General features: G+C 43.5%; 1 protein-coding gene across 2 annotated transcripts in view; it reads right to left on the bottom strand.

Moving 5' to 3' along the window:
* The window catches only part of ABHD2 (abhydrolase domain containing 2), a 109,534-nt gene that overhangs the window by 26,311 nt on the left and 57,215 nt on the right, over window positions 1-26,008 (bottom strand). Inside the window, exons 1-3 of one of the 2 annotated variants that reach the window (XM_010841022.1) lie at window positions 12,469-13,056; window positions 11,828-12,003; window positions 8,777-8,944 (exon numbers count right to left, since the gene is read on the bottom strand). In XM_010841022.1, coding sequence (XP_010839324.1) covers window positions 8,777-8,944; window positions 11,828-12,003; window positions 12,469-12,560 — 436 coding nt within the window. In that variant the 5' untranslated portion in view covers window positions 12,561-13,056. Of the gene's footprint in view, window positions 1-8,776; window positions 8,945-11,827; window positions 12,004-12,468; window positions 13,057-26,008 lie in introns of those variants that run through there. The other variant, XM_010841021.1, reaches the window with a different exon arrangement.

Raw genomic sequence — 26,008 nt, 5'->3', positions numbered from 1 at the left:
CTGGCAAGGAGCCAATTCTGAAGTGCACGCCACTGGACAGCAAGCACTGCATCCTTCAAAATAACCACCGGGGTCTTGCCATCCCCACATGTAAAGAGTCAGAATTCAGACCAAATTCAAAACAGAAATTTATGCTCCGTAAGCACAGCTTCACGAAATTGGCCCTTGTTCACAGGCAGTCAGCTGACCTAGAGGCGAGGCCTTTTAACGGTTCCAGTGAACTTCCACCTTTTCTCGTCTACGTGGGCTCACAGAACACACATAGAGTGAAGATGGAAAAAGGCAGTAACATGGCCATGCAGTGGTATTTGCTGGACCCCACGCTGTGTGCCTTCACATTACTGCTGACCTCCCCAGCTGGGGAATGCAGACTCCCATCTGCTGGACTCTGAAACACTGCCTTCTTCCGCAGGCCTTTCCTGAGCATCTCTCTCTGAGTGATCCACTAGGTGCAGGAGATGAACATACTATGAAAATTAAACACGGAAATCTGGCTCCTGTCCTGAAAAAAGATGCAGTTTGGTAAATGTTCTTTTTGGAAAAGCCCAGCCAGCAAGTGCAGCCTGACTGGGACTGTCTCCCGACCTCTTCCCCCGACGCTGAGCTGAGCTGTTCCTCACTAGACGGGGTGCTTCAGGAAAGCAGGGGGCTTTGGCTACCACCTGTATTCTCGTCTTGGGGTCTGGCCTCATGAATGTCTGTAGGATGTGAGATTAAAAAAAAAGAAAAATGGAGCCCAAACCCACCGGGCCTATTTCTGTGACTCTGAGAAGCTGTCGCTGTTCTTTTGCTTTAAATCTGATATATATCCGACCGGGAACTATTTCCTTCCTCCTTAGAAGTATCGACAGGATGTAGTTCCTTACACAGAAAGGCTGTGTGGGGACTTCCCTGGTGGTCCAGTGGTCCAGTGATTAAGAATCCGCCTTCCAATGCAGGGAACGCAGGTTCGATCCCTGGTTGGGGAACTTAGATCCCACACGCCATGGAGCAACTGAGCCCTCTCGCTCAGGAATCTGAGCGCCACAACTAGAGAGAAGCCCGTGGGCTGCAAGGAAGAGCCCACATGCCACAAGTACAACCTGATGCAGCCAAAAATGAAATAAATGAATAAAAAAAAAATTTTTTTTTTTAAAAAGGCTGTTTAGCTTGTTGTTCAAAATCATGAACTCCAAGGGACTTCCCTGGCCATCCTGTAGTTAAGACTTTGCCTTTCAATGTTCAGTGCAGGGGGTGCAGTTTCCTGGTTGAGGAGCTAAGATCCCACGTGCCTTGTGGTGAAAAAATAAAAACATAAAACAGAAGCAATGTTGTAACAAACAAACAAAAATTAAAAAAAAAAAACCCCAATACATAATGAAGCATAAAGCTTAAAAAAAAAAAAAAAAGGCATGGACTCCAGGACTAGACTGCTTGAGTGGGAAACTTGGGTCGCCCATTCATCAGTTTTGTGATCTGGAGCAAGTTACTCAACTTTTTTTTTTAAAATTTTTATTGGAGTATTACTGATTTACCATGTTGTGTTAGTTTCTGCTGTACAGCAAGGTGAATGAGTTATACATATACACATATATCCACTCCTTTTTAGATTCTGTTCCCATATAGGTCATTACAGACTACTGAGTAGAGTTCCCTGTCTCCTGAATTGCAGGCAGATTCTTTACCATCTGAGCCACCTGGGAAGCCCCTTACTCTATCTAATAAGCAGTATCTCAAATAGGAAATGAACACTGTGACAGAGGCGGCACTGAGCTGGGGTTAAGAACCACACAGTTTGAAGGCGGGTCCTGCCACGTTCTGCTTGTGTGACCCCAGACAAGGTACTTTACCTCCTTTAGGCTGGCAAGTGGGGAAACTAATGCCAACCTCCGAGGCATCAGGAGGATGAAGGGAAGTAACACCCGTGGATGCTCAGCGCGTGCCTGGCACTGTCAATGCGAGATAAATGGTAACTGCTTCATGCGGGATTTTCCTTTAATGAATTTATGTTTCAAAGGCAGCAGGAAGGATTCCTGTGATTCTAAGTCACAAGAACATACGGATATCCATTTAGGAAATTCTGTTCAAGAGAGATCTAGGGCCAACAATTTCTAATCACATCAGCAAGGATGCCCAATAACAAGGGACTAGTGCTTATGTGGTTTAGAGCAAAGCTGGTAGGTAAGCAGGAAAAGGCTTTTTGCAGTTTTCTCAGAGAGATCTGAGGTGGGTGGGACACAGGAAACAAAGAAGAAGGGCTTCTTGTTAATGCCCTCTTTAGTTTGCCTCTGGTTGAACTCAATTTCGAAAGGCCAGAAGGGGATCTCCGTGACAGGAAGGCCTGCTATCTGCTCCAGAGTGACACGGTTTGCACAAGGGCAGGTCACACAACCACAAGGCACACCTGTTTGAGACGTGCCCGTCTGCACGCCACCTTCCGTCCAGAAAAACCGTCATTTCACATTCCTCCCCTCAGCCCTCACTCAGGCAATACGGACCTAGTGAGCACCTTCTAGGGGCCAAGCAGAGACTCCGGGGAGCCACAGCAGGAGAACAAAGACCTCTGGTGCTTGTGGAGGGGGACTGGGGAGGAGAGACAGGAAACAAACAGGTAGACAAGTACACGGTCTCACCAAATCACAAGTGCCTTGGCGGACGTAAAGAGGGGGATTAGATGAGAATGGCGTCGAGGGCAGTCTTGGAAGGGCTCTCCAGGAAGGTGCCATCTTGGTGGAGGCCTGAATGACAAGGAGCAACCCGGTGAGGGCTAGAGAAGGGCCTTCCGCACAGGACGTGGGCAGCCTGGGGTCAGCAGGGCCCTCGGGCCAGTGCCCGGTGCCCGCATATGTTCTGGGTGGGCTGTGGCACGTCTCAGATCAGGCGCCTCCTTCACGTCACATCCAGTCACCCCACATGGAGGAGGCTGACGTGAGTGGAAGCCAAATACCAGTGGAGGGAAGGAGATTTGAAAGAGGTTTAAGGAACCTTTCAGCCAGCTGCACTATATGGGACCCGATTCCGATCCTGAATTGAGCAAATTATAATTAAAAAGGAAAAACAAAAGCAAAGAAGTCAGCTGGGGAAACTGAACGGCTGTGAAGGACTATGTTTCAGGTGTGATGATGGTTTATGTTTATGACTAAGGTGCGTTCCCCTCAAATTCCTATATAGAAGTCCTAGGCCCCAGGACCTCAGAATGTCTCTGTTTGGAGACAGAGCTTCTGGAGAGAGGTAGTCAAGTAAAAATGGGGTCTTTTGGGTGAGCCCTAACCCAACATGGTGGTGAAGGTGGTTCAGTTGCTCAGTCATGTCCGGCTCTTTGTGACTGCATGGACTGTAGCCCGCCAGGCTCCTCTGTCCATAGAATTTTCCAGGCAAGAATACTGGGGTGGGTTGCTATTTCCTCCTCCAGCGGATCTTCCTGATGCAGGGATCAAACCAGAGTCTCTTGCATCTCCTGCACTGGCAGGTGGATTCTTTACCCCTAGCGCCACTTGGGAAGCCCAATTCAATCTGAGTGGTATCCTGATAAGAAGAGATTAGGATACAGACAGAGATGTGGACAGAGAGAGAACCATCTCTAAACCAAGGAGAGAAGCCTTGGCAAACCTGCCAACATCTTGAACTTGGACTTCTAGCCTTCAGAACTACGAGGAAATACATTTCTGTGGTTTAAGCCACCAGACTGTGGTATTTTGTTTTGGTAGCCCTAGCAGACTAAAACAAAGAGTACGTGTACCTTAGCATCACACCCTGAAACAGTCACAGATGACACGATAGGCTGCCTGGGATTTGCTCCAAAATAATCAGTGAAGGGGGACACAGGAAGGGATGGTTTATAGATGGAATAAGATAGGCCCAAAGCTGACAAATTGTTGAGACTGAGTGATGGGTTTATCCTGAGTTCATTTTACTATGCTCTCTGCTGTTCTATAGTTTGAACAATCGTATAATGAAAAGTTGAAAGGAAAAGCTGAAGAGGAAACAAACTGTGAAAGAGCTACATCTATGGCTCTCCACCCTGGGGGTGCCGGGCATTCTTAGGGCCTGGCCCCTGGCGCTGGTATCTTTTAGAAGGTCCCCAGGGGAATTCTAATCTTGATAACCATGGACCTACATACACTAAGAGCCAGAAGTTCTTTATGGGAAAAATAAAGAAAGACTTCAAGGGAAGTCCCATATGCCTGGATGAGAAAGTACTATGACAACAAACTTCTCCAAGTTAATTTATACAATAAAATTCCTATTCCAAAACTGTGATACAGGGGCTTCCCTGGTGGTCCAGTGGTTAAGACTCCACGCTTCCAGTGCAGAGGGTGTGGGTTTGATCCCTGGTTGGGGAGCTGGGAACCCATGAGCCTCATGGCCAAAAAAACAAAACAGAAAACAGAAGCGATATTGTAACAAATTCAAGAAAGACTTAAAAAAGTGGTCCATATCAAAAAGCCTTTAAAAAAAAATTGTAATACAGTGCTGCTGCTGCTGCTGCTAAGTTGTTTCAGTCGTGTCCGACTCTGTGTGACCCCATGGACTGCAGCCTACCAGGCTTCTCCGTCCATGGGATTCTCCAGGCAAGAACACTGGAGTGGGTTGCCATTTCCTTCTAGAATTCACCAAAATCTACTTTCCCTCTCTGGGAGCAATGCACCTCCCCAACCCAAGTGAAGTCAGGCATGACCATGTGATATTCTTTGGCCAATCAGTTGTGACTTCTATGGGTACCACTCTAGCTGGAAGCTGCTTGGTGAACCTGGGTCATTGAGTGAGGATGGGGATGGGACACAGAACCCCTCAGCCAACCCAGGATGGATTTGTTGTCTGAGGAAGAAATAAATCTTTGTTTTTAAACCACTGAGATTTGGGGATTGTTTCCACAGCATAATCTAGTTCATCTTGACTGGTACAGAAATTCAACACAGAACTTGACAAAATAATTCTAAAGTTCAATGGAAAAAAATAAACAAGCAGGAAAGTCTAAAGTACGCACTGAAGAAGTGATGAGTCAGGGTGAATCTTATCAGAAATTAAGTGATATCACAGAGCAACAGTAATTAAAAATGAATAATATTAGGTGTAGAGGGATTTTCCTGGTGGTCCAGTGGTTAAGACTCCCTGCTTATTCGTGTCCAGCTCTATGTGACCGCATGGACTGTAGTCCGCCAGGCTCTGTTCATGGAATTCTTTAGGCAAGAATACTGGAGAAGGGTTTTGCCATTCCCCTCTCTAAGGGATCTTCCCGACCCAGGGATCAAACCTGGATCTCCTCCACCGCAGGCAGATTCTTTACCATCTGAGCCACCAGAGAAAAGCTAAAGTCACATCAATAGCACTTTGTCATTCAGTCACTAAGTTGTGTCTGATACTTTGCCACCCCATGGAGTGTAGCACGCCAGGCCTCCTGTCCTCCACCATCTCCTGGAATGAACAGCGCTTATGGAAGCACTAATACTTTCTCAAGGCTACCAGAGATGTTTTTGTTTGGATTTCAACAAAGCACTGGAGTTCGGGATTTTTGACCTAAGGTCACATTTGTTTGACCTTATTAACTGATGGTTAAACCAATGCATCTGAATAGGCCAAAGATGTACTGATAAACAAGAGAACTAAACAGCACAGCTAGAAAAATCATCCATATCTTCTAGGTCACCTGTCTTTCTGAAATACTACTAAAATATAATACACTATAGGAATTTACTTCTAAAATTCTGATGAAGCAAACGGTGACAACAACAAAGGAGGAAACAGTTAAATGTCTATGAAAAATGTGGGGGCTGAGTTGACCCTACGTGGACTCATCTAATCCCAGGCTCTTCCTTTCTGATGGCCAGCCTAGGTGTGAAATGCTCGTAAAAGCAGCTGTACTACTGTTTCCCCTACAGCTCTTCCCTATGTTTGTGAGCTCCAACCATCCTCACCATTTTTTTAAACAATTTATTTATTTGGCTGTGCCAGGTCTTTAGTCACTGAACGTGGGATCCAGTTCCCTGACCAGGGATTGAACCTGGGCCCCCTGCATTGGAAGCATGGAGTCTGAACCAGTGACCCACCAAGGAAATTCCCCATCCTCACCTTGAGGAGCCACTTCAAATGCTTTTTCTGGGAGAACACTTCCTTCCACGAATGACTCCTTGACTACAGAGAAAGAGGCTGGTTTCCCTGCACTGCAGTGGTGTGCCCACCAGACCTCTCTACTGGTTCACTCATCAAACTGTACTGTAATAATTATTGATACTCCCATCTGCCCCTGGAGAACTTATTTATCTTGGCCACACAGAACACTGCTAATCTCTCACTAGCATTAATGGATCTTCAAGTATCTGAGTAAGTCGAACATTTAATAAGCTGTTATTGTATGTTAGGCACTCAATTGCCGGCTAAGTCCTTAGTAACCCACATTTAATTGCAAAATTGTAATCTTCACTTTGCCAATGAAGAACCTGGAATTGAGGTTAAGCAAACTCAAGGACACACGGCCAGCCAGTGGCAGGGCCGGGGTGGCTGCTCTGTGACCACATCCCACACTGAGCAACTCTTCTCTTCTCCTTTAGCCACTAGACTTCCAGATATGGGTGTGAATGCCCCCTAATCTAATCTCCTGTCCCTATGGCTCAGCACGCTGTGGGGCAGGGGCCTGGACCACACACACCCAGCTCTTCGATGATTCTGGAGGTTGGGGCGGCCAGATCCAGGCTCTCATCTTGCCTGTTTTACTTACTGGCTCTATCTCTCTGCCTGAATTACCTAGCCTCTCTGTGCTTCAGTCTTTCCATCACAGTTTTACTAACCGCCTCGAGGGCTGCTGCTGAGGTGGGAGGGATTCTGTCCATGGGAAATGGATGTTTCCCTGTGTCGGGCACGTGATGAGTGTTCTCGCTAGTATTTCTTGAATTCTTGGCACTTTATGCTTTTAGCACTTCATGCTCCCATCCCAGATCCTGTGGCCAAGCAAGCCACACCTCCCCATTCTCTACTCGTGAAGATGAATTTGTATATCCAAGTACAGGACCTTATTTTTTTTTAAGATTTTTTTTTTTTATGTGGTCCAGTTTTAAAGTCTTTATTGAATTTGTTATAATATTGTTTCTGTTTTATATTTTGACTTTTTGGCTGCAAGGCATGTAGGATCTTGATTCCGTGACCAGGGACTGAAACTGCACCCCCTGCATTGGAAGGTGAAGTATTAACGGCTGGACCACCAGGGAAGTCCCAGACCTTATCGTCATTCCCCACTGTTTTCATTTTTGTTAGATTCTGTTTCTGTCTTTTGGCCCCAAACCTGTCTCCCGCTTACTCACTATTGCCCACGTGCCTGTTGTTCAGTCGCAAAGTCGTGTCCAACGCTGTGACCCCATGAACTACCGCACGCCAGGCTTCCCTGTCCTTCACTATCTCTCGGAGTTTGCTCACGTTCCTTGAGTCAGTGATGCAGCCCTCTCATCCTCTGTCACCCCCTCTTCTGCTCCTGCCCTCAATCTTTCCCAGCATCAGGGTCCCATGTTCCTGTCTTATGTGTAAATCTGGGGTTTCACCTATATCTTCAAGCCACTAAACAACCTGCTGTACAAAAGAGAGTCTGTAAAGTGAGTGTCTTTAGGTGGGAGTGCATACCAAGGAGGGGCAGATGGGGAGCCCCCAGCCAGGCACAGAGCAGGCAAACCCGCGCACGTTTCCCTACCTGCCCTTACATGCCACCAAGGGCAGAATAAACCAGAACCACCTTGCTGGAGGACAATCTGACAATATGTATAAACATGCATAAGAAATGCTGACTCCAAAATTCTACTCCTGGAAATTTACTCCCAAGAAGTCATTAAAGAGAAGAAAAAGATTCTATGTAAAAATATTCATAGCTTCGTTATTTAAAACGCTGAAAAACTTTAAACAACCTAAATGACTACAAAGAGGAATGGTTAAATAAACTATAACAGGGTAATCACAGCAAGGTGGCTCTTTAAAAAGATTAAATGACTATGCATCTTTATGTTAGTGAATATAAAATTGTTTAAATTAAGTCACCATAGATATACACCCTATGACTGCACTCAAAAACTGTACACATAGATCGAAGAATGGGAGGATGAAGAAATAGAGTTACTTATGGTGAGATTATAGATATAATTTTCATTTGTTTCCCATGAAAACACATTACAATTGATTTACTTATGAACACCCCATAGGATGGTACATATATACAGACACATATTTTAAGTGTTTATTATTTATGAGTGTTCACAGTTAATCTGAAGGGAGAGTTAAGTAAGATTCAAGAATGAGCAGTCCAGAACACAGAGCCTTACCTAACATAGGACTTCAGTTAAAGGCAAGAAGCATGTATTTAAATATGAGATTTAATTCCTGTCCTCAAGCAGCCTGAAAGCCACTAGGTTGTTAAGGTACCAGATTCCCTTCCCACGGGCATCCACCAGCCTCATCACAATGCTTGCCCGCCAGTCACAGGAGTCTGGAGGAATGAGTGAAGGGCACTAACTTACCAGCAGGGGGCGCTGTGCAAGACCGTCCCCTGTGAGTTTTTAGCTCCTGCCCCTGAGACGGGATGAGAAGAAGGTGGTTCCAGCACCTGGTGGTTCCAGGGCCCCACTGAGCTGCTGTTGGGAGGCATAGCTTCTTAAATGCCCTGCTGTTACAATTGTGTGCCTCACCAGCTCTTGCACATGGGCACAAACTCTAAACTCAGAAAAGTAAGGCAGACGCAGACGGAGCAGCACACTTGCAGTGGGAACAGAAAAAAAAAAAAAAAGGTTGAGGGGCACTCCGCTTGGCCGTGGCCCCAGCTTACCGTAGGTGAACATGCGTGGCGAGGTCAGTTCAATGTTGGGTAAGGCGCCCAGGTGGTTCAGCACAGCGCACCGATAGCCATTTTTCTGGGCATAGTCGACAAAGGTGCGGATGTACTGCTTCTCGCTGTGATTGGCAATTCCGGGGCAGATGACCATGGTAATGTCATCTGTAGGGTGGAGAAGGAGATTCTGAGATAGTCAATAAATACTGACGTGGTAAATGGACACAATTACACTTCACTGGCTTAGAAAACAGTAGGACAGAATTTAACATTCATCTTTTCACTCTACTTTCAGCCAGAGTAACTTTCCCTTCTAGCTGGAACTGTCTACGTCAGTGCTTCTCAAATTATTTGTGGTGAGGGGTCAGTTTTTAAAAAGTTCCAATCCATAAGGGCAGATGCTTTTGAAAAATAAAATACAATAAAAATTAATTACTAGAAAAATAAAATGAAGAAATACAAATCTCAATTTTTTAGTACTAGATTCAACAGATATAAAATTCCTCTGTCAAACCACCATACAAATTTCTGAGCATCACTCTTAATTTCTATATGAAATTCTGTATGAATGAATCAATGAACAGAAAAATAAAAAACTATGTTTGCACAGACTTCTTTGATCCAATAATTTTATTTTCAGATATGAATTCTAAAAATATATGGTACGTACACAAAGCAATACATCTGCAGTAATGGCAAAAATCTGAATATAATATATATGTCCAGAAACAGGGGTCTGGTTAAATAAGTTTTTGCATATCCAAATGAAGAAATATTATGTAGTCCTTAAAAATAATGAGACATTTTTTATACACTGCTAAAGGCAAGCTCTCCAATAAGTATTAAGTGGAAAAGAGCAAGATGCAAAAAAAGGCTATGCTATGCTATCATTTGGGGGCGGGGGAGGACATCTATATTTATAAATGCATCCACTAGCTCTGGAACCATACACATGAGTCCTAACAGTTGGTACCACTGGGGCGTAAGGGTGGGAGAGAAATTTACACTTTTACTGTATGTCCTTTAGTAACTTTTGAATTTTCTACCATGAGTATGAACTACCTACTTGAAAATATGAATATGCATTTTTCTTTAAAAGAAAAGTGGTATTTAGGTCATTAAATTTAATCATAAATTTTCCTTCTAAAAGTTGAGACAAATAATTTTTAAATTCTTATGCAATAATGTATAAAGAACATTAAAATTTTTAATAAATCTTGAAATTCCAATTTTTGGAATCCTGCCTTAAATTTTATGAATAAGTATGCTTATCAAAGGATTACTTAAGAATAACAAAATTATAAGCAAGCTAAATGTTCAAAAATAGATTGATTAAATTATGTCATGACCACATGGTAGACTATTAAGCAATCATTACACTTTTGTTATTAAAGACATTTTAGACTTTTAATGATATGGGAATATACTTATAATGTGTAGTAATTGAAAATTTTCAGTTCTATTTTACTGTAATGGTACAAATGGAACAAAATGTTAACAACGGTATGCAGGGTGTATGATTATTGATGATTATTTTCTCTTTTTAAAAAAAGTTTCTATGTTATCTACATTTTTTAAAGTGAGTATTCCTTTTGTTGTCAGAAAAAAATCAAAAAAGGGGGGAAAAAAGGGCTGCTTTCCTTAAAGCATTTCTTGGATGCAAATACTGCTTTCCACAACTACCTTCATCAATTCTTTCTGGGCACAGGGGTGGTAGAAATACAGAGACAAGTTGGAAAAAAAGAATAAAAGTTTTGTCTTTTTCAACTTTCTACCTCCGTCCTAAAGAGCAGACTGGTTAAATTAAATTTTGTGCTTCAATAGTAGAAGAAGTCAGAGCATTAGATACAAGGGAAAAAAATATTTAACTGGGTTTGGTAGAGAAGTAAATATTTGAAAGATCGACTACAAGACCATAAACACACTGTGAACGGCCAACTTATTCATTTATTCATTCTTTCTGTGACTATTTATTGGACTCTGAAGGATTCCAACATTCTAGCAGACAGATAATAAACAGCTACACAAGTAAGTTTAGAGATTGGCAGGTACCATGAAGAACCTGAGCAAGAAGGTGATGGATTTGCTGGGAAGGATCAGAGAGCATCCCTATGAGGAGGTGACATTGGAGCACAGAGCTAAGTGACAAGGGAGCAGTCACGTGAAAGTCTGGGACAAGTGTTCCTGACAGAGGGAACATAAGCTACGCTGTCACTAGCTACTCGGCAGTTCTAAGTGCTTCAAATAACTGAGAGCTATAATAATATACTTACTGGAATTTACCCCTAAATATTTACTGAGCTCCTATTAAAAAAAAAAAAAAAACAAACGAGGTGCATTTGAATACTATGGAATCAAAATATTGTTCTCTTCTGGTAGAAACAACATTCAGAGGATGCTGCCGTGTAACTCCACTTCCTCAAAAGTCCTCATTGTGAAGCTTTTTAATGCCTGCTTATTGTGCAGCCTGGACGGAACAATGAGAGTTTTATCAGCAATAGAAACTGTGGTTGTTTCTGAGAAATAGGTGTCCCAGACCCCTGAAAATCTAAGCAGAGGGTACCTGAGAGCCTTTGTGAGCTGCTGTTGTCCAACAAAGAAGACTAGCTACACTGCATCTATAAGCTTCGGCTTCCTCACCAGTAAAGTAGGGATAATAAGGCACTGACTTTTCAGGGTGGTTGTGAAGATTAAATGAGATGATAGTATATATGAAACACTTAGACTAGGCCAGCTTCTGTTGCCGTTATCAAACCAGAGATCTGATCCTGGGCTCCAAGTTCTTATACAAACCTTTCTATTTCACAAGAGGACTTATCAACTGTATTCGACAATGCTCTCTGCAGAGCCCTACAAGTCACTCGGCCAGCTCATGCTGGACCCAGTCCTTGCAGGTGGTAGCTAAGTGATGAACCTCAGCTGATGTCCTCTGGGCCCCCTGGATGCGATGGTGACAGTCAGTGGCTTGAGCATTTACACCGAGCTCCCTCAGGGATTAATGCTCCCTCCCTGAGGGCTGGCCCAATCCCACAACCTGAACTAGCTCACCTCCCACACAGTGCTCAGCCAAGGGCTCGAAGAGGTCAAAGGTCGAAGTGGCTCCATCAGACATGGTGATGAACTTCCGGTGCCCATACGGGTGTGGCGACCTCACCCTTCCCATCTTCCCATACAAGGCCGTTTGGATGTGTCCACTTTTCCCCCAGATCAAGGGTGGGATGTATCTAGAAAGGAGGAGAGGAGAGGTCAATTTTCCCACACTCTTGGAATAACACTCTGAAAAACTCTTGGAACAAAAGCTTTTCAACCTTTTTTCCCCCCCTGGTAAATTCTGTCCACTAAGCACAAATAGGATATTTTTTTCAACCTTACATCCAGGCCATGATTTACTTCTTTTCCCACTGATGCATCAGATTAGCTTTAGAAATCAACCAGGACATGCTTATATAGACAGGATTTCAAATTGAAGGTGTTAATTAATTCAACATGGGTTATTTCCATAATGTAGAACAGAAAGAAAGCAACTAGTACATTTTGAACACATGCTACTTGACAGGGTTAGCCTCATTATCAACTGAGCTAATGTATATAAAATAGCTGGCAGGCGCCTATGCACACTAAATGCTCACTTCTTTGCCTTCCCCTAATAAGGCAGCCACAGCTGCAGGGGTAACCCCATGAACACAAACCTGCTGCCTTTGTTAAACTGGCAAGGGCTGCAAAGCCCCTGAGAGTCTGTCCAGTGCCTTGTGCGTGTCTGTGTGTGTTGCGGGGGCAGCATTGTATGCTCCGGAGAATGTGCCGGAAGGGCAGAGCAATGTAAATATTTGTTGGATTAATGAAGGATAAAGTCCTGTTAGCACAAGCAAGGCACGACACCACCCTAACAACTGTCCTTCGTGAAAACACAGAGTGACTCTGGTCGTCAGAGGGAAGTGCAAAAACCACAAACTAGTTAATTACTGGGAAAAACAAGGTCCTCCAAGTGACAATTAAGAAATGATTACTGTTCACAATCACAGTTCGCAAGACGATCCCATCTCCTGAAATTGCTATCTGTTTCTCTTCTTCGGCTTTGAGCCCCAGCTTGATGGTCAAGCAGGATTTGGTACTGACGTCAATCCATCTCCGTAGCGTATCACAGTGGTGAGCATTTTGTTAAGAATTTACCTTAATGTTTGTTTGCCAATTCGAAACCATCTTTTTTATCAGACCAGATGATCTAGATCCTCTCCTTAAACCAGGTTTACTCTTTTTTTTTTTCCTGGTAATTCATTAACTGTTAATTAATTCATCACAAGGTTTAAGAGAAGGGAAGTTATCACCTTAAGCAAGCCAGTTCCCAGACATGCTTCTTCTGTGGGGGCAGGGAGGACAAGGAAGAGTATTTTAAGACCTAAGGACAAGAAATCACTTGCCAATGTCACATCACAGGTGCAAATCTCAGTGCAGAGGGCATGGCCTTTGGAAAGCAGGCAGAAGCATTTATAAGAGATGAGTGGATTATGATAGCAACAGAAAGCAAGCCTATAAAAATAATGTCAATTGGACAGGTGAATACTATACAAGATTTAGATAAGAGAATTTATGAAGGGTTTCAGACTACTTAGGGGCTTCCCAGGTGACTTGGTGGTAAAGCATCCACCTGCAATGCAGGAGACCTGGGGTCAATCCCTGGGTTGGGAAGATCCCTTGAAGTAGGAAATGGCAACCCAATCCAGTATTCTTGCCTGGGAGATCCCGTGGACAGAGGAGACTGGCAGGCTACAGTTCATGGGGGTTGCTAAATAGTCAGACATGACTAAGCAACTAAACAATAAAAACCCTGTTGAAAAATGATGAGGATGACCGTCAGACTACTAAATTGGACGATAAATTGTGCATCGGGGTAGGGGAGTGGTCCAAGAAACTAAACTTTCAATCGCTCCTGGAGGAAAAGTTGAGAGAAAATTTTGTTTATAATGTAAATTAAAAATGGAAATGTTCTGAGGTTAAAAATGTCAGAAGAATGGGTTAAATTTCATCTACTTATTTTCTGATCTTGTTTGGAATACAAAATCTTCTGATTTTGTTTGGAATACAATATAATCTTAGAGAAGATGACAAAAGAATAAAATTTCCATTTGGCTAGTCACAGATTTCCTGTATAATCATGACACATGTGATGACCCTGAGGCCATGCTCCAGATTCAAGGTCCTGTCAGCACCTCTGAATCTTGGCATCTGCCTCCCTCCAGTGGCCTCTTAGCCTCTAGTCTTGTTCCCGCCGACTCTGGCATCCCCCGACCAGTGGAGGGATAACTAACACATAACCCTGGCCACAGTCCTCCATTGTTTGAGTCCCTGTAGCTTGGCTTGGGAGGCCCACCACACTCTGGTGCCTGCCTTTTCTCCCTAAGCTCCAAAAAACCTGAACCACCAGCCCAGCTCCACCCAGGAGCTATTTTTATCCCAAATACCTTTGCTCAGCCTGTTTCTTCTACCTGGAATACACTCTCCTTCTCTCTTTTAAATAATTATTCATTTAAAAAATTACATGCATTTATTTTTGGCTGCGCTGGGTCTCAGTTGCCCCAAGCAGGCTCTTTGTCGCGGCGTTTGGGCTTCTCTTTAGTTGCTGTTTTTGTAGCAGTTGTGGCACGCGGGCTTAGCAGCCCTTTGGCGTGTGGCATCTTAGTTCCCTGGCCGGGGATTGAACCCACGTCTCCTGCACTGGAAGTCCCTCCTTCTCTCTTTTTACATCCAATTTTTTCTGCTGCCCAGCTACTACCTGTCTCTCAAAAGTCACTTCCAATCAGATTGTTTGGGGAGCTGCCTCTTCTCTGTGGCCCCTGGCAAAGCACCCCACGACATAACTCCATTCCGGCACTCCTGAGGCTTCATTAAAATACACTCTTTTCAAGAACACTCCTCCCTGCCACCTGCAGGAGCCAGGCTCCTTCTCTCTTGTGTCTGTCCTCATGGCACTACACACACACTAAACATGTAGGGAGGACTTGAGGATGAAGAGTACAGACCCACTGGTGTGAAAAGTGAAAGTCACTCAGTCGTGTCCGACTCTTTGCAACCCCATGGACTATACAGTCCATGGAATTCTCTAGGCCAGAATACTGCAGTGAGTAGCCTTTCCCTTCTCCAGGGGAATCTTCCCAACCCAGGAATCAAACCGGGGTCTCCTGCACTGCAGGTGGATTCTTTACCAGCTGAGCCACAAGGGAAGCCCTCTGAAAAGACAAAGATATGATTAAAATATCATAAGCATCATAATAACGTGAACTTGGCTGTGGCATGACTGGTTTGGCTGCTGATCTCTTTCGAGGCTACTTAGCACTGTTCTCAGACTGGGTTGGGATGAAATTCTCAAGCCGTGTGTGCGTATGTGCATGCGTGTGTGTGTATGAGAATAAACGACTGCCTCAGGGTCATCTGGAACCTTCAGTTAAAGTCAATTGTGCACAGAAGAGGTTTCATAATCTATCATTTTATGACACTACCACCTACTGATAAAACACTGTCTTTAATTAACTTCACGGTAACACAACACGAGAGCTTACAAAATTGAGTTTCTGCATAGCATTTACTGTAGTGGAGCTTTACTGTGTGTTTCTGTTTGTTTATATAACCAATCCACAGATCATAAGAAAAACATTAAGAAATGAAAAACTAGAATAGGTGCCTAGTTACATGGTTTAGCTCAGCGAAGAAATCTGGACCGAAACAACGGAACATTTGAAATGTGTATGAATATGGAAACATTTAAGAAATGCTGCTGAAATAATACATGGAGGAATATGTTTTACTCTAACTACCTATGGAATAGTTTATCTGAAAATACGGGTGCCAATAATTTTACCTATTCCTGTCCCCGAAAGCCACTCTTCCCATTAGGAGCTAGAAACATCTGCACACCCTGTGAGTCCAGGCAGGCCTGTGATTTGTTTGGACTGGTAGGATGTGATGGGAAGCTGCCCAGATCTGGGCCTGGCCCTTCAGGAATCTGGCAGCTTCTTGTACCTCCTTGGAAGCCTGGTGCTATGCAGTAAAGAGGGGCTTCCCTGGTGGCTCAGACAGTAAAGAATTCACCTGCAATGCAGGAGACACAGGTTCTATCCCTGGGTCAGGAGGATCCCTGGGAGAAGGGAATGGCAACCCACTCCAGCATTCTTGCTTAGAGAATTTCATGGACAGAGGAGCCTGGCAGGCTACAGTCCACAGGGTCACAAAGAGTCAGATGTAACTAAGCGACTAAGCACAGCATACGCCAATATAGAAGCCAGGCCTTGACTACACAGTGATGTGGGGAAATACGGAGGGGGCCGAGAGGATGAGAAGTAAAACCTAGAGCTTGGGACTTCCCTGGTGGTCCAGTGGCTAAGAATCAACATTCCAATGCAGTGGCCTTGGGTTTGATCCTCGGTTGGGCAACAGAGATACCACGAGCCACAGGGCAACTAAGCCTGAGAGCCACAACTAGGATCCATGGAAGCCATAAATAAATAAATATTAAAAAAACACACACACAAGAGCTATGTGCATTTTAAATGTTATTGTATCACCAAACTGCCTCCCCCAAAAGAGGGACAAATTTACATTCCCACCAATTATGTATGAAAGTACCTGTCTTCTTCACTCTCATCAAGAATTGGTGTTATCAATCTTTCCCATTTTGGCTACTTTGATAGGCAAAAAATGGATATTTCACTTCAATTTGTGTTTCCTAAAGGTATGGCCAAAAGTTTCTTATTTGAATTTGCATTTCCTTGATTCATATGCTTATTAGCAATTTGTATTTCTTTTCTGTGAACTGTCTATTTATATCCTTCATCCATTTTCTATTATACTTTTCTTTTTTCCTTTTTATCATCCCTACATTAAGTAATTATATATATTATATTTTGCAAAGGTTTTCTCCCAGTCTATCCCATTTATGTGTGTGTGTGTGTGTGTGAATTAACTTCACAAGCATGTGCTTAGCACCTAGTGCAGTCATCATGAGATGACTCTCACAGCCGTGGTTTGGGACGAGCACAGGCAGAAAGGAGAGCGGCAAGGCCTGAGACCCACCATCCCCACCCACCGCCCCGCCCTTTATGGAGGGGCTGGGGGAGGAGAGCTAGTGTGGAAGTGGGAAAGGCCTAGTCTGGGATCTTAACACCTGAAAACATCTCCTTTTTTCTTTTAACTACCATGTACTGTATTGCATACTTTAATTTTGTCTTTCACTTTATATAAATTTTATGTGTTGTGGTTAAATCTGTTAATTTTCTCTGTTAAAACCTTTGTGCTTTGCATTTTGTTTAGAAGGAAACTATTCCAACACCCAATTATAAGTATATTCCCAACACTTCTTTCTGTTATTCCTATAGTTTTTAAAAATGTATTACTTTTAAATCTACTTATTTTTGAAAATGATGTGAAGATTTCACTCATTTTTTTTCCTGACAGTTAGCTAATTGTCCTTACACTATAAATGGCCCATCCTTTCCCTACTGTTTTGACTGTCATTTTAAATATACATCAAGTTCTCAATGAAATATTTGGAATTCTTTCTGCATTTTCTATTCTGGTTCATCGATTTCTTTGTCTATTCTTGTGCCAATATGGTATCCCTTTAATTAACATAGCTTTATGGAGTATTTTGAGAGTTGATAGTACAGGCCTACCTCACTCAACATTTTCTTGGCAGACTTTTGGCATTTTAGTTTCCAGATGAACTATAGTATTAGCTTGTTCTATGAAAAATTTAGGATTTTTAAATTGCAAACACACCAAACACATACTACTTTGGGAAGAATTGACATCTTTACAATTTGACTTGTCCCATTGAAAAACATGGTGTAGCTCTCCACTATTCAAGTATTTATGTCTTATAGTAAAACTTTATAGCTTGCTTCATGTTTCAATACTGAATTTTCACTACCCTAATTTGCATTCATGTCTACATTTTTAAAAGTTACTCTCAAGAGTTAGCATCTGGGCATGTTTTACTCCTGACTCCCAGGAAGCAGAAGTGATGTCTTCTACTTCTTTACTTATCTAGATGGTATTTTGTCCAATGTCGTGCTGTGGTCAGTGGTTAATGAATCCTGTTACTAAGAAAGAAGTTGGAAGACCACAATAAAATCTAGAGGCCAGGATGTCTTTATCTTCTGAACATGCTTATAATCAACATCGGGCTATACTAACAGAATTGCCCAAAGGAAAAGACCTCAAGGGAAAATTCAGACCTCCCTCCCACCCACATCCCTCCTGACAGGCACACACACACACACACACACACCACCTTTGGGCAGATGGAGTTCACATGAGCAAGGACAGATGGTTGCTGGGCTGTTTATAAGACAGTTGGAAAAAAAGGTGACTAATGCTCATCTTTGCCCTAAATCTGTGGGTGACCGATTCTTCCCTATGGGACTTGGGTCCCTTGGATGTATTAATAGATCAAACCACTTTATAGCTATAGGACCTAGACTTAGTTATTATTCCCTTTGATTCTCTCCAGCACCTCTCTACCAAGTTGGCTCCAGGCTTGGCACACAATAGGTGTTCAGGATATGTTGTCTGAGATTAATTCCCCCACCATGACTCCCAGCAAGTCTTTCCCAGTGAAACAAATGCCCATTAGCAGCTACTTCTTGGCGTTTTATGTTTGTATCAAACAGGATACTTTGGTTAAAGCAACAACCCAGCCCCGACTAACTTAACTCCTCTTATATTAGAGGGATGCTGGGATGTTCCCCAAATGGACGAGAGGCTGGAGCAGGCTTGAAGAGCGCAGGATCCAGGAAAGAAACCAGGGGGCTGCTCTAGCAATGCGCTCTTTACACAGTCAGCAGGATCACTCCCTGCAAAGAGTCAATGTCCCAGGAGGGAGATGTCTAGAAGCACGGAATTTCAGAGTGGGTGGGCAGGGCACCTTGAATTACTACTTATGTGCATTGTGAGAGAAGAACGTCCCCCAAAGGAAATGTGTGTGCCCTTGGAGAGGAGGAATGGACGCTGGGCGGCAGAAAAGTAACAAACATCATTTTCAAGGCTTTTAGCTGGACTTGTCTTTGCTTCAAGAGCCTTTTTTCAGGGACTTCCCTGGTGGTCGAGTGGTTAAGATTTTGCTTTCCAATGCAGGGGACACAGGTTCCATCCCTGGTTGGGGAAGTAAGATCCCACATGCCATGGGGCAACTAATAAGCCCGTGTGCCACAACTACTGAGCCTGCCTGCTCTGGAGCCCACACACCATAACTAGAGACACAGACAAATAAATAACATTAAAAAGGAGGCTTTTTCAGTGCCCTGACACCCCACAGCCCCCATCAAACCACAATGCTTCTTCTAGTGCTCCCAAAGTCTCCTCTTTCTTTTTGTTCCTATTCCCCAAACCTGGTCCCAACTCAGTATTTTCCCATTATTTTCAAATGTATCTACTTTGAAGTATTTGCTTCACTTATGACATAGCATAGCTCAGAAAAAGACAACCTACTTGCTCAAGTGTGTTTTTTCCCCCCACACACCTGTCTTTATAAAAGCAAATATTATATATATATAAAGTTTGTGTTGTTTTCTTTAAAGGAGACATCAAGTAGAGTTTTTATGACTCCTGGTCAGTGATTTTTACTGACCTTAAATTAATACATGTTACATAACCCGTCATTTTGCCCCCACTATCTTTTACCAGGATTCCCTAGTAGCTCAGCTGGTAAAGAATCCACCTGCAATGCAGGAGACCCCAGTTCAATACCTGGGTCAGGAAGATATGTTGGAGAAGGGATAGGCTATCCACTCCAGTATTCTTGGGCTTCCCTTGTGATTCAGCTGGTAAAGAATCTGCCTGCAGTGCAGAAGACCTGGGTTCGATCCCTGGGTTGGGAAGATCCTCTGGAGAAGGGAACGGCTACCCACTCTAGTATTCTGGCCTAGAGAATTCCATGGACTGTATAGTCCATGGGGTCCCAAAGAGTTGGACACAACTGAGCGACTTTCACTTTCATCTTTTTGATGTAAAATTCATACAACATGGGATTAACCATCTCAAAGTCTATAATTCAGTGGCATTTAGTATATTCACAACATTGTGGATCATCACCCTTACCTAGTTTCAGAACATTTCACCATTCCATAAGGAAACGCTACACCCATTACACAATCACTTCCTCTCCTCCCCCTGCCCCTGGCAACCACTTATCTATCTGCTTTCTGTCTCTATGGATTTGTATAGTCTGGATATTTCACATAAATGGAACCATACAATATGTGATTTTTTGTCTTGTGAATTTTCACCTACATTATGTTTTCGAGGCTAATTCGTGTTGTAGTAACGTGTCAGTACGTCACTCCTTTTCATGGCTGAATAATATTTCATTGCATGGATATATCACACTTCGCTTGTCCATTCATCTGTTGATGTATACTTGGATTATTTTCACCTGTGTCTATCATGAACAGTGCTGATATGAATATTTGTGTACCAGTTTTTGACTGAATACCTGTTTCTAATTCTTTGGGGAAATACCAAGGAGTGGTATTTCTGGGTCATCCGGTAATTGCATGCTTAACTTTCTGAGGAACCTCCAAACTGTTTTCCACGGCAGCTGAAACACTTTTACATTTCCATCAACAGCACACAAGGGTTCCAATTTCTCCACATCCTTGCCAACACCTGTTATTTTCCATGAGAAAAATTATTACAGCCGCCCTAGTGGGTATGAAGTGGCATCTCCTGTGGTCTGATTTGCATTTCCCTAATGATTAATGGCACTGAAAAGCCCTACCATTTTGACTCCAGGCTATTTCCTTCCACTCTATCTCTGCTTCTATCTCTATCTCTAATATTAATCATAATTTGGCTACTACCAGTAGAAAGAATCAAATCAGAGTAAAATTGGTAACAGTTAAAATGGTATGTGGTATAATTTAGTATTATGTTGGATACTAAATTATGCTGAAGCTGAAACTCTAATACTTTGGCCACCTGATGTGAAGAGCTGACTCACTGGAAAAGATTCTGATGCTAGGAAAGACTGAGGGTAGGAGGGGGCGAAAGAGGATGAGATGGTTAGACAGCATCACCTACTCAATGGACATTAATTTGAGCAAACTCTGGGAGACAGTGGAGGACAGAGAAGCCTGATGTGCTGTAGTCCATGGAGTCGCAGAGTGGGACATGACTTAGTGACTAAACAACAACAATAATTTAGCATTGTCTAAATTTTGACAAAAGAATCCATTTTCATAAAAGCATTTAGACTTGCAAAATTTAACCTAGAGAATTGGTCTTGATGAAAAGAAAAGCCACAAGAGAGCTTTCTATAGAGGAAGCCATGGTCAGTAACACACAATATGAACAAAAAACTGAATCCAAGCTTTGCAGTAAAAGTTAAATGGAAAATAAACCTGATGGAGATAAAATTCAATTGTATTATATTCTAAAAAATCAACATGAAACCAAATTGGTTCAGTAGAATTTGTTCCCAAAGATAGTTTCTCTAAAATTCTTTCATGCTAACGTAAATCTGATGAAAATACTTGCATTTAAAATGTCCTTGGGTTCAACCTCTACTGAGCCTTCTCCCTGCGGGAACGCAGATAGTTAGAACCCAACTAGAGGTCCTTCTTCCCAGCTCCATCCAGACAAGACCAGTACCAACAAAGTAGATGATATGAAAAGTAAGGAGGCAGTGAAGACAAGATCCCAAATGCAGGGTCCACTTGGGGGCCATTGAGATCCGTGGGAGTCGTGGGAGAAGTCTTGCTTCTCCACCATCTTAAGGAAGTAGGAGGGCCAGTGATTTCACAGAGAAAAAGGAAGAGGGAGGGAAGAGTCACCAGACTCTAATTATCTGCGAGAATGAGATACCTGTGAAGACAAAGGTCTGGAAGCTTACTAGAGCAAAGAAACATCACCAGGACTGAAACCCTTCATGACTTCAGGCACATTAAGGATCCTCCCCCAAGGCTTTTCCAAAGTAGTCAGGAATATCTGAGGTGCTAGTTATGGTTCCATCACCACATTTATTTCCTACTTTCAACGTAGAACATTTCATTTACTTAGAGCACTTCACAATTTGTCAAAATCTTTTCTGTACAGGATTTCACTTGCCTTTTAAAATTTTATTCTTAAGAATAATTTTAATTGTTTTTTTATTTATGTTATCACAGGAATGTTTGTTATTAAAAAAAAAAGTTGGTTTTTTTTGGTCATGTGGTATGTGGGATTTTTCTTCCCTGACCAGGGACCAAACTCATGCCCCTTGCATTGAAAGCACCATAAGACTGCCAGGGAAGTCCCAAATTAAGTAATTTTTAAAAATTAAAGTATAGTTGATTTACAATGTTGTTAGTTTCTGCTGTATAGCAAAGTGATTCATTTACACACATATATATGTATTATTTTTCATATTCTTTTCCATTGTGCTTTATTATAGGATATTGAATAGAGTTCCCTGTGCTACACAGTCCGATCTTGTTTTCATTTGCCTTTGATACCAAGTTTTTGCAATGGGCAGCTGTTGTCAACCATGGGGACCCTGAGGCCCAGAGTTTAGCCACGGTCACTCTGCTAATCAAGGGCAGAGTCAGGACTTCAACTGAGACCTTGATGACCACTGTGTCCAGTGCTTATCTGGATGACAAAACAGGCATGATGATGAGAAAGAGATATTTTCATTCCAGATACTCCTATGATTCTATTAGTCATCCTTTAAAAATATTACAGTTATGGAGAATTAGTGCAAATGAAACTTAACATATCTTAGTCAACAGGCAGCCTCTAGCTTTAAAAATACATCAAATTAGCATATGCGTATTTCAGAGTTGTTGGTTTTTAAGGCTATGGCCAATCAGGGGCTTCTTAGCAACACAGGGAGCCCTGGTAGCTACTCCTGATATAAATCCACTTATTGAGTCAGACACCCGGAGACAGGACACCCCTGTCTGACACCCCTGTCTGACACCCCTGACACCCCGGAGAAAGGACAAAGCCTCAGATCACATCCTGGGTCTTCAGTGAGTGCAACAGTCATGGCAAAGGGGTCATTCAGAAGTGATCCCTTCTGTTTTAACTTTGCTCTCTCCTCCGCAGGGTCATTCTGTTAGTGTAGTGGGGTCATGTCTCACCCATAGTCTGATTTTCAAATTAAAAGTTCAAACCACCAGCTAAAGTCAAATCACCTTCTGAATACCCTACAGGCAGGAACACACTGCTTGTCCATGAAGTCCAAGCAGCTCTCATCCAGTGCTGGGCGGATGGCTGGGACAGCAGTAACACAGATGGCCCTGATGACCTGTGGTTAGGGTCATGTTGTGAAACCAGGAAATCCCAAATGTTTAAATGCAAGGACATAGCACGATGCTTCTCCCTTGCAGTAGAAGCACACAGGCCCTGGTACTGCTGGTGGGGATATGAGGCTCCCAACCTACACAAGGGGGCTGAGTGCGTCTGAGTAAAGAAGCCGGCTGCGGGACCAGCACAAAGGAAGAGTGTGTGTGTGTGTGTGTGTGTGTGCGCGCGCGCGCACGTAAGTGTCTGTCGTTCTTGACATAAAGAGCTGAATCTACACAAGTTGAGTCATTGGACTGGCCAAAAAGTTCGTTCAGTTTTAAGTAAAAATAAAATACATACTTTTTCATATACACCAAGAACTGTACTGCACAACACATTCACTACCTGAATGAATTTTTTGGCCAACCCAATATATATGATACAGCTCCAACTGAAGACTAGAAAGCATATTGGAGTAATAATTTACATATTGCAAAAAACATTTTTTTTTTTAAAGTAGTAATTCCATTTGAGCATACTCAGTCGCTAGGTCATGTCTGACTCTTTGTCAGCCCATGGACTGTAGCCCGCCAGGGGGCTACACTGTCCATGGGGTTCTCCAGGCAAGAATACTGAAGTGGGTTTCCATTTCCTCCTCCAGGGCATCTTCCTGACCTGGCAATAGAACCTGTATCTCCTGTATTGCAGGCAGATTCTTTACCACTGAGCCACCTGGGAAGCAGTAATTTCGTTTACTCCCTGCCTAAGTTCCAGACACTGAGCAGATCTGTCTGCAGGATTCTCCCAGGCATCCACGGTCACCTCAGGGATTCACCTAGAACTTGCTTTTTAGGTTTAAAGGGTCATCTGTGATGACCTAGAGGGGTGGGATGGGATGGGGGTAGGTGGGAGGTAGCTCAGGAGGGAAGGGGTTATATGTATACATAAAGCTGATTCACTTTATTGTACAGCAGAAACTAGCACAGCATTTTAAAGCAATTATACTCCAATTAAAAAAAAAAAAGTCATTTGGTAAAATGAACGACACCTTCTCAAGGGTTGGTGACTTTTGAATGTCAGCATCTGTGAACACAGCACTTGGCTGGAGGCCCATCCAGTGCACAGCCCTGACTGTGTTCCCAACCCAGTGGCTCACTCCACAGACTCTAGTCTGCCCTCAGCTTCGCTCTCCTTCTGCAAAGCCCAATCCTGGGGAACGCCTCAGTGACAGGGGCAGAAAGGGAGGGGTCATGGTGTCTTGGGAGAGCCTCCCAAGGGACGAGCTCCCCTCACATCAGGCCCACAGAGCACTGCCTCACAGCTGCTCCTGTTTCTCTCTTGGGAATCTCTCATTTGAGTGGCTGATAATGTCCTTCCTTGGCCTTGAGCCGAGATGCCGGCCGGGGGTCGGGGCAGGTGCTGGGGCCCTTCGCTCAGCCTCTGCAGAGAGTACTCTTCTCAACAGGCCCTCAGAGCACAGCCTCAGGTAAAGAAAAACAAATTTTCCATTTCAGCAAAAATATTTGACCACTGAGAAGAGAAATGACCTTTATTCTGATCAGGAGATTTGTTTGGAGAGTGAGCACATGGACCAGAAATGGCTCTAGGAGCACGTGGCTGGTACTTGGGACCCAACCAGAGACGTCATCGAAACTGAGCCGGCCACGCCCTACTTTTTTTTTTTTTGGCTCTTACATGTTGAGTCAATACAGTTCAGAGATTAGGGAGACACAGTGCCCGACCTTAGAAGGCTCACATCCTGGGGGTGGAAGCACATGAGGGAAACACAGACAACTACTCACAGAGAGGAGGCGTGGGCCATGGGGTCAGAAAGGCAGGATGGGGGGATGTTTGGGGAGACTGAGTCACATGACTGAGAAGTACCAATTTAACTCAGTATCTGATGGGGAGTGTTAAGGACTGAATATTTGTGTCCCCTCCCCCAACATTCACATACTGAAGCCCTACCTGGCTCTCCTACCACCTGTGATGGTATTTGGAAATGGAATATTTGGGATGTAACTAGGCTTAGATAAAGTCCTGAAGGTGGAGCCCCTATGATGGGATTGGTGTCCTTATAAGCAGAGGATGAGAGACCAGTCTCTCCCTCTTTCTCTCTGCCATGCAAGGACACAGTGAGAAGGTGACCACCTGCAAGCCAGGAAGAGAGCCCTGGAAACAAACCAGGAAACAAACCTGCTGGCACCTTGATCACAGACCTTCCAGCCTCTGGAACTTTGGAAATTAACTATCTGTTGTTTAAGCATCCCAGTCTACAGTATTACGTTATAGCAGCCTGAGCTAAGACAGGGAGTCTAAGGTTCCCAGAGAGTGGGCAAGTTTCTGAGCATCCAACCTCTGGTCAAGGACTGGGCTGGTCATGTCTTGCAGTGTTTACAACATCTCTGAGTGATGGTATCACCCCCACTTTACACATGAGAAAAATAGAGTCTTGACCTGCTTGGTATCAGGAAGTCAGGATTAGAGCACAGACCTCTGCTTTCTTTTCAGAGCTGTTCTTACCATGCCATACTCCAGACGCATCAACTCCCTCAGTTCAGTTCAGTTCAGTTGCTCAGTCGTGTCCGATTCTTTGAGACCCCATGAATCACAGAACTCCAGGCCTCCCTGTCCATCACCAACTCCTGGAGTTCACCTAAACTCATGTGCATCGAGTTGGTGATGCCATCCAGCCATCTCATCCTCTGTCGTCCCCTTCTCCTCCTGCCCCCAATCCTTCCCAGCATCAGGGTCTTTTCCAATGAATCAACTCTTCACATGAGGTGGCCAAAGTATTGGAGTTTCAGCCTCAGCATCAGTCCCTCCAATGAACACCCAGGACTGATCTCCTTTAGGATGGACTGGTTGGACCTCCTTGCAGTCTAAGGGACTCTCAAGAGTCTTCTCCAACACCACAGTTCAAAAGCATCAATTCTTCAGCGCTCAGCTTTCTTCACAGTCCAACTCTCACAT

This window comes from Bison bison, unplaced genomic scaffold, assembly GCF_000754665.1.
Source record: "Bison bison bison isolate TAMUID 2011002044 unplaced genomic scaffold, Bison_UMD1.0 scf7180017864155, whole genome shotgun sequence".
Classification (NCBI taxonomy): domain Eukaryota; kingdom Metazoa; phylum Chordata; class Mammalia; order Artiodactyla; family Bovidae; genus Bison; species Bison bison.
The sequence above is the reverse complement of the archived record's forward strand: the minus strand, read 5'-3'. Positions and strand labels throughout refer to the sequence as shown.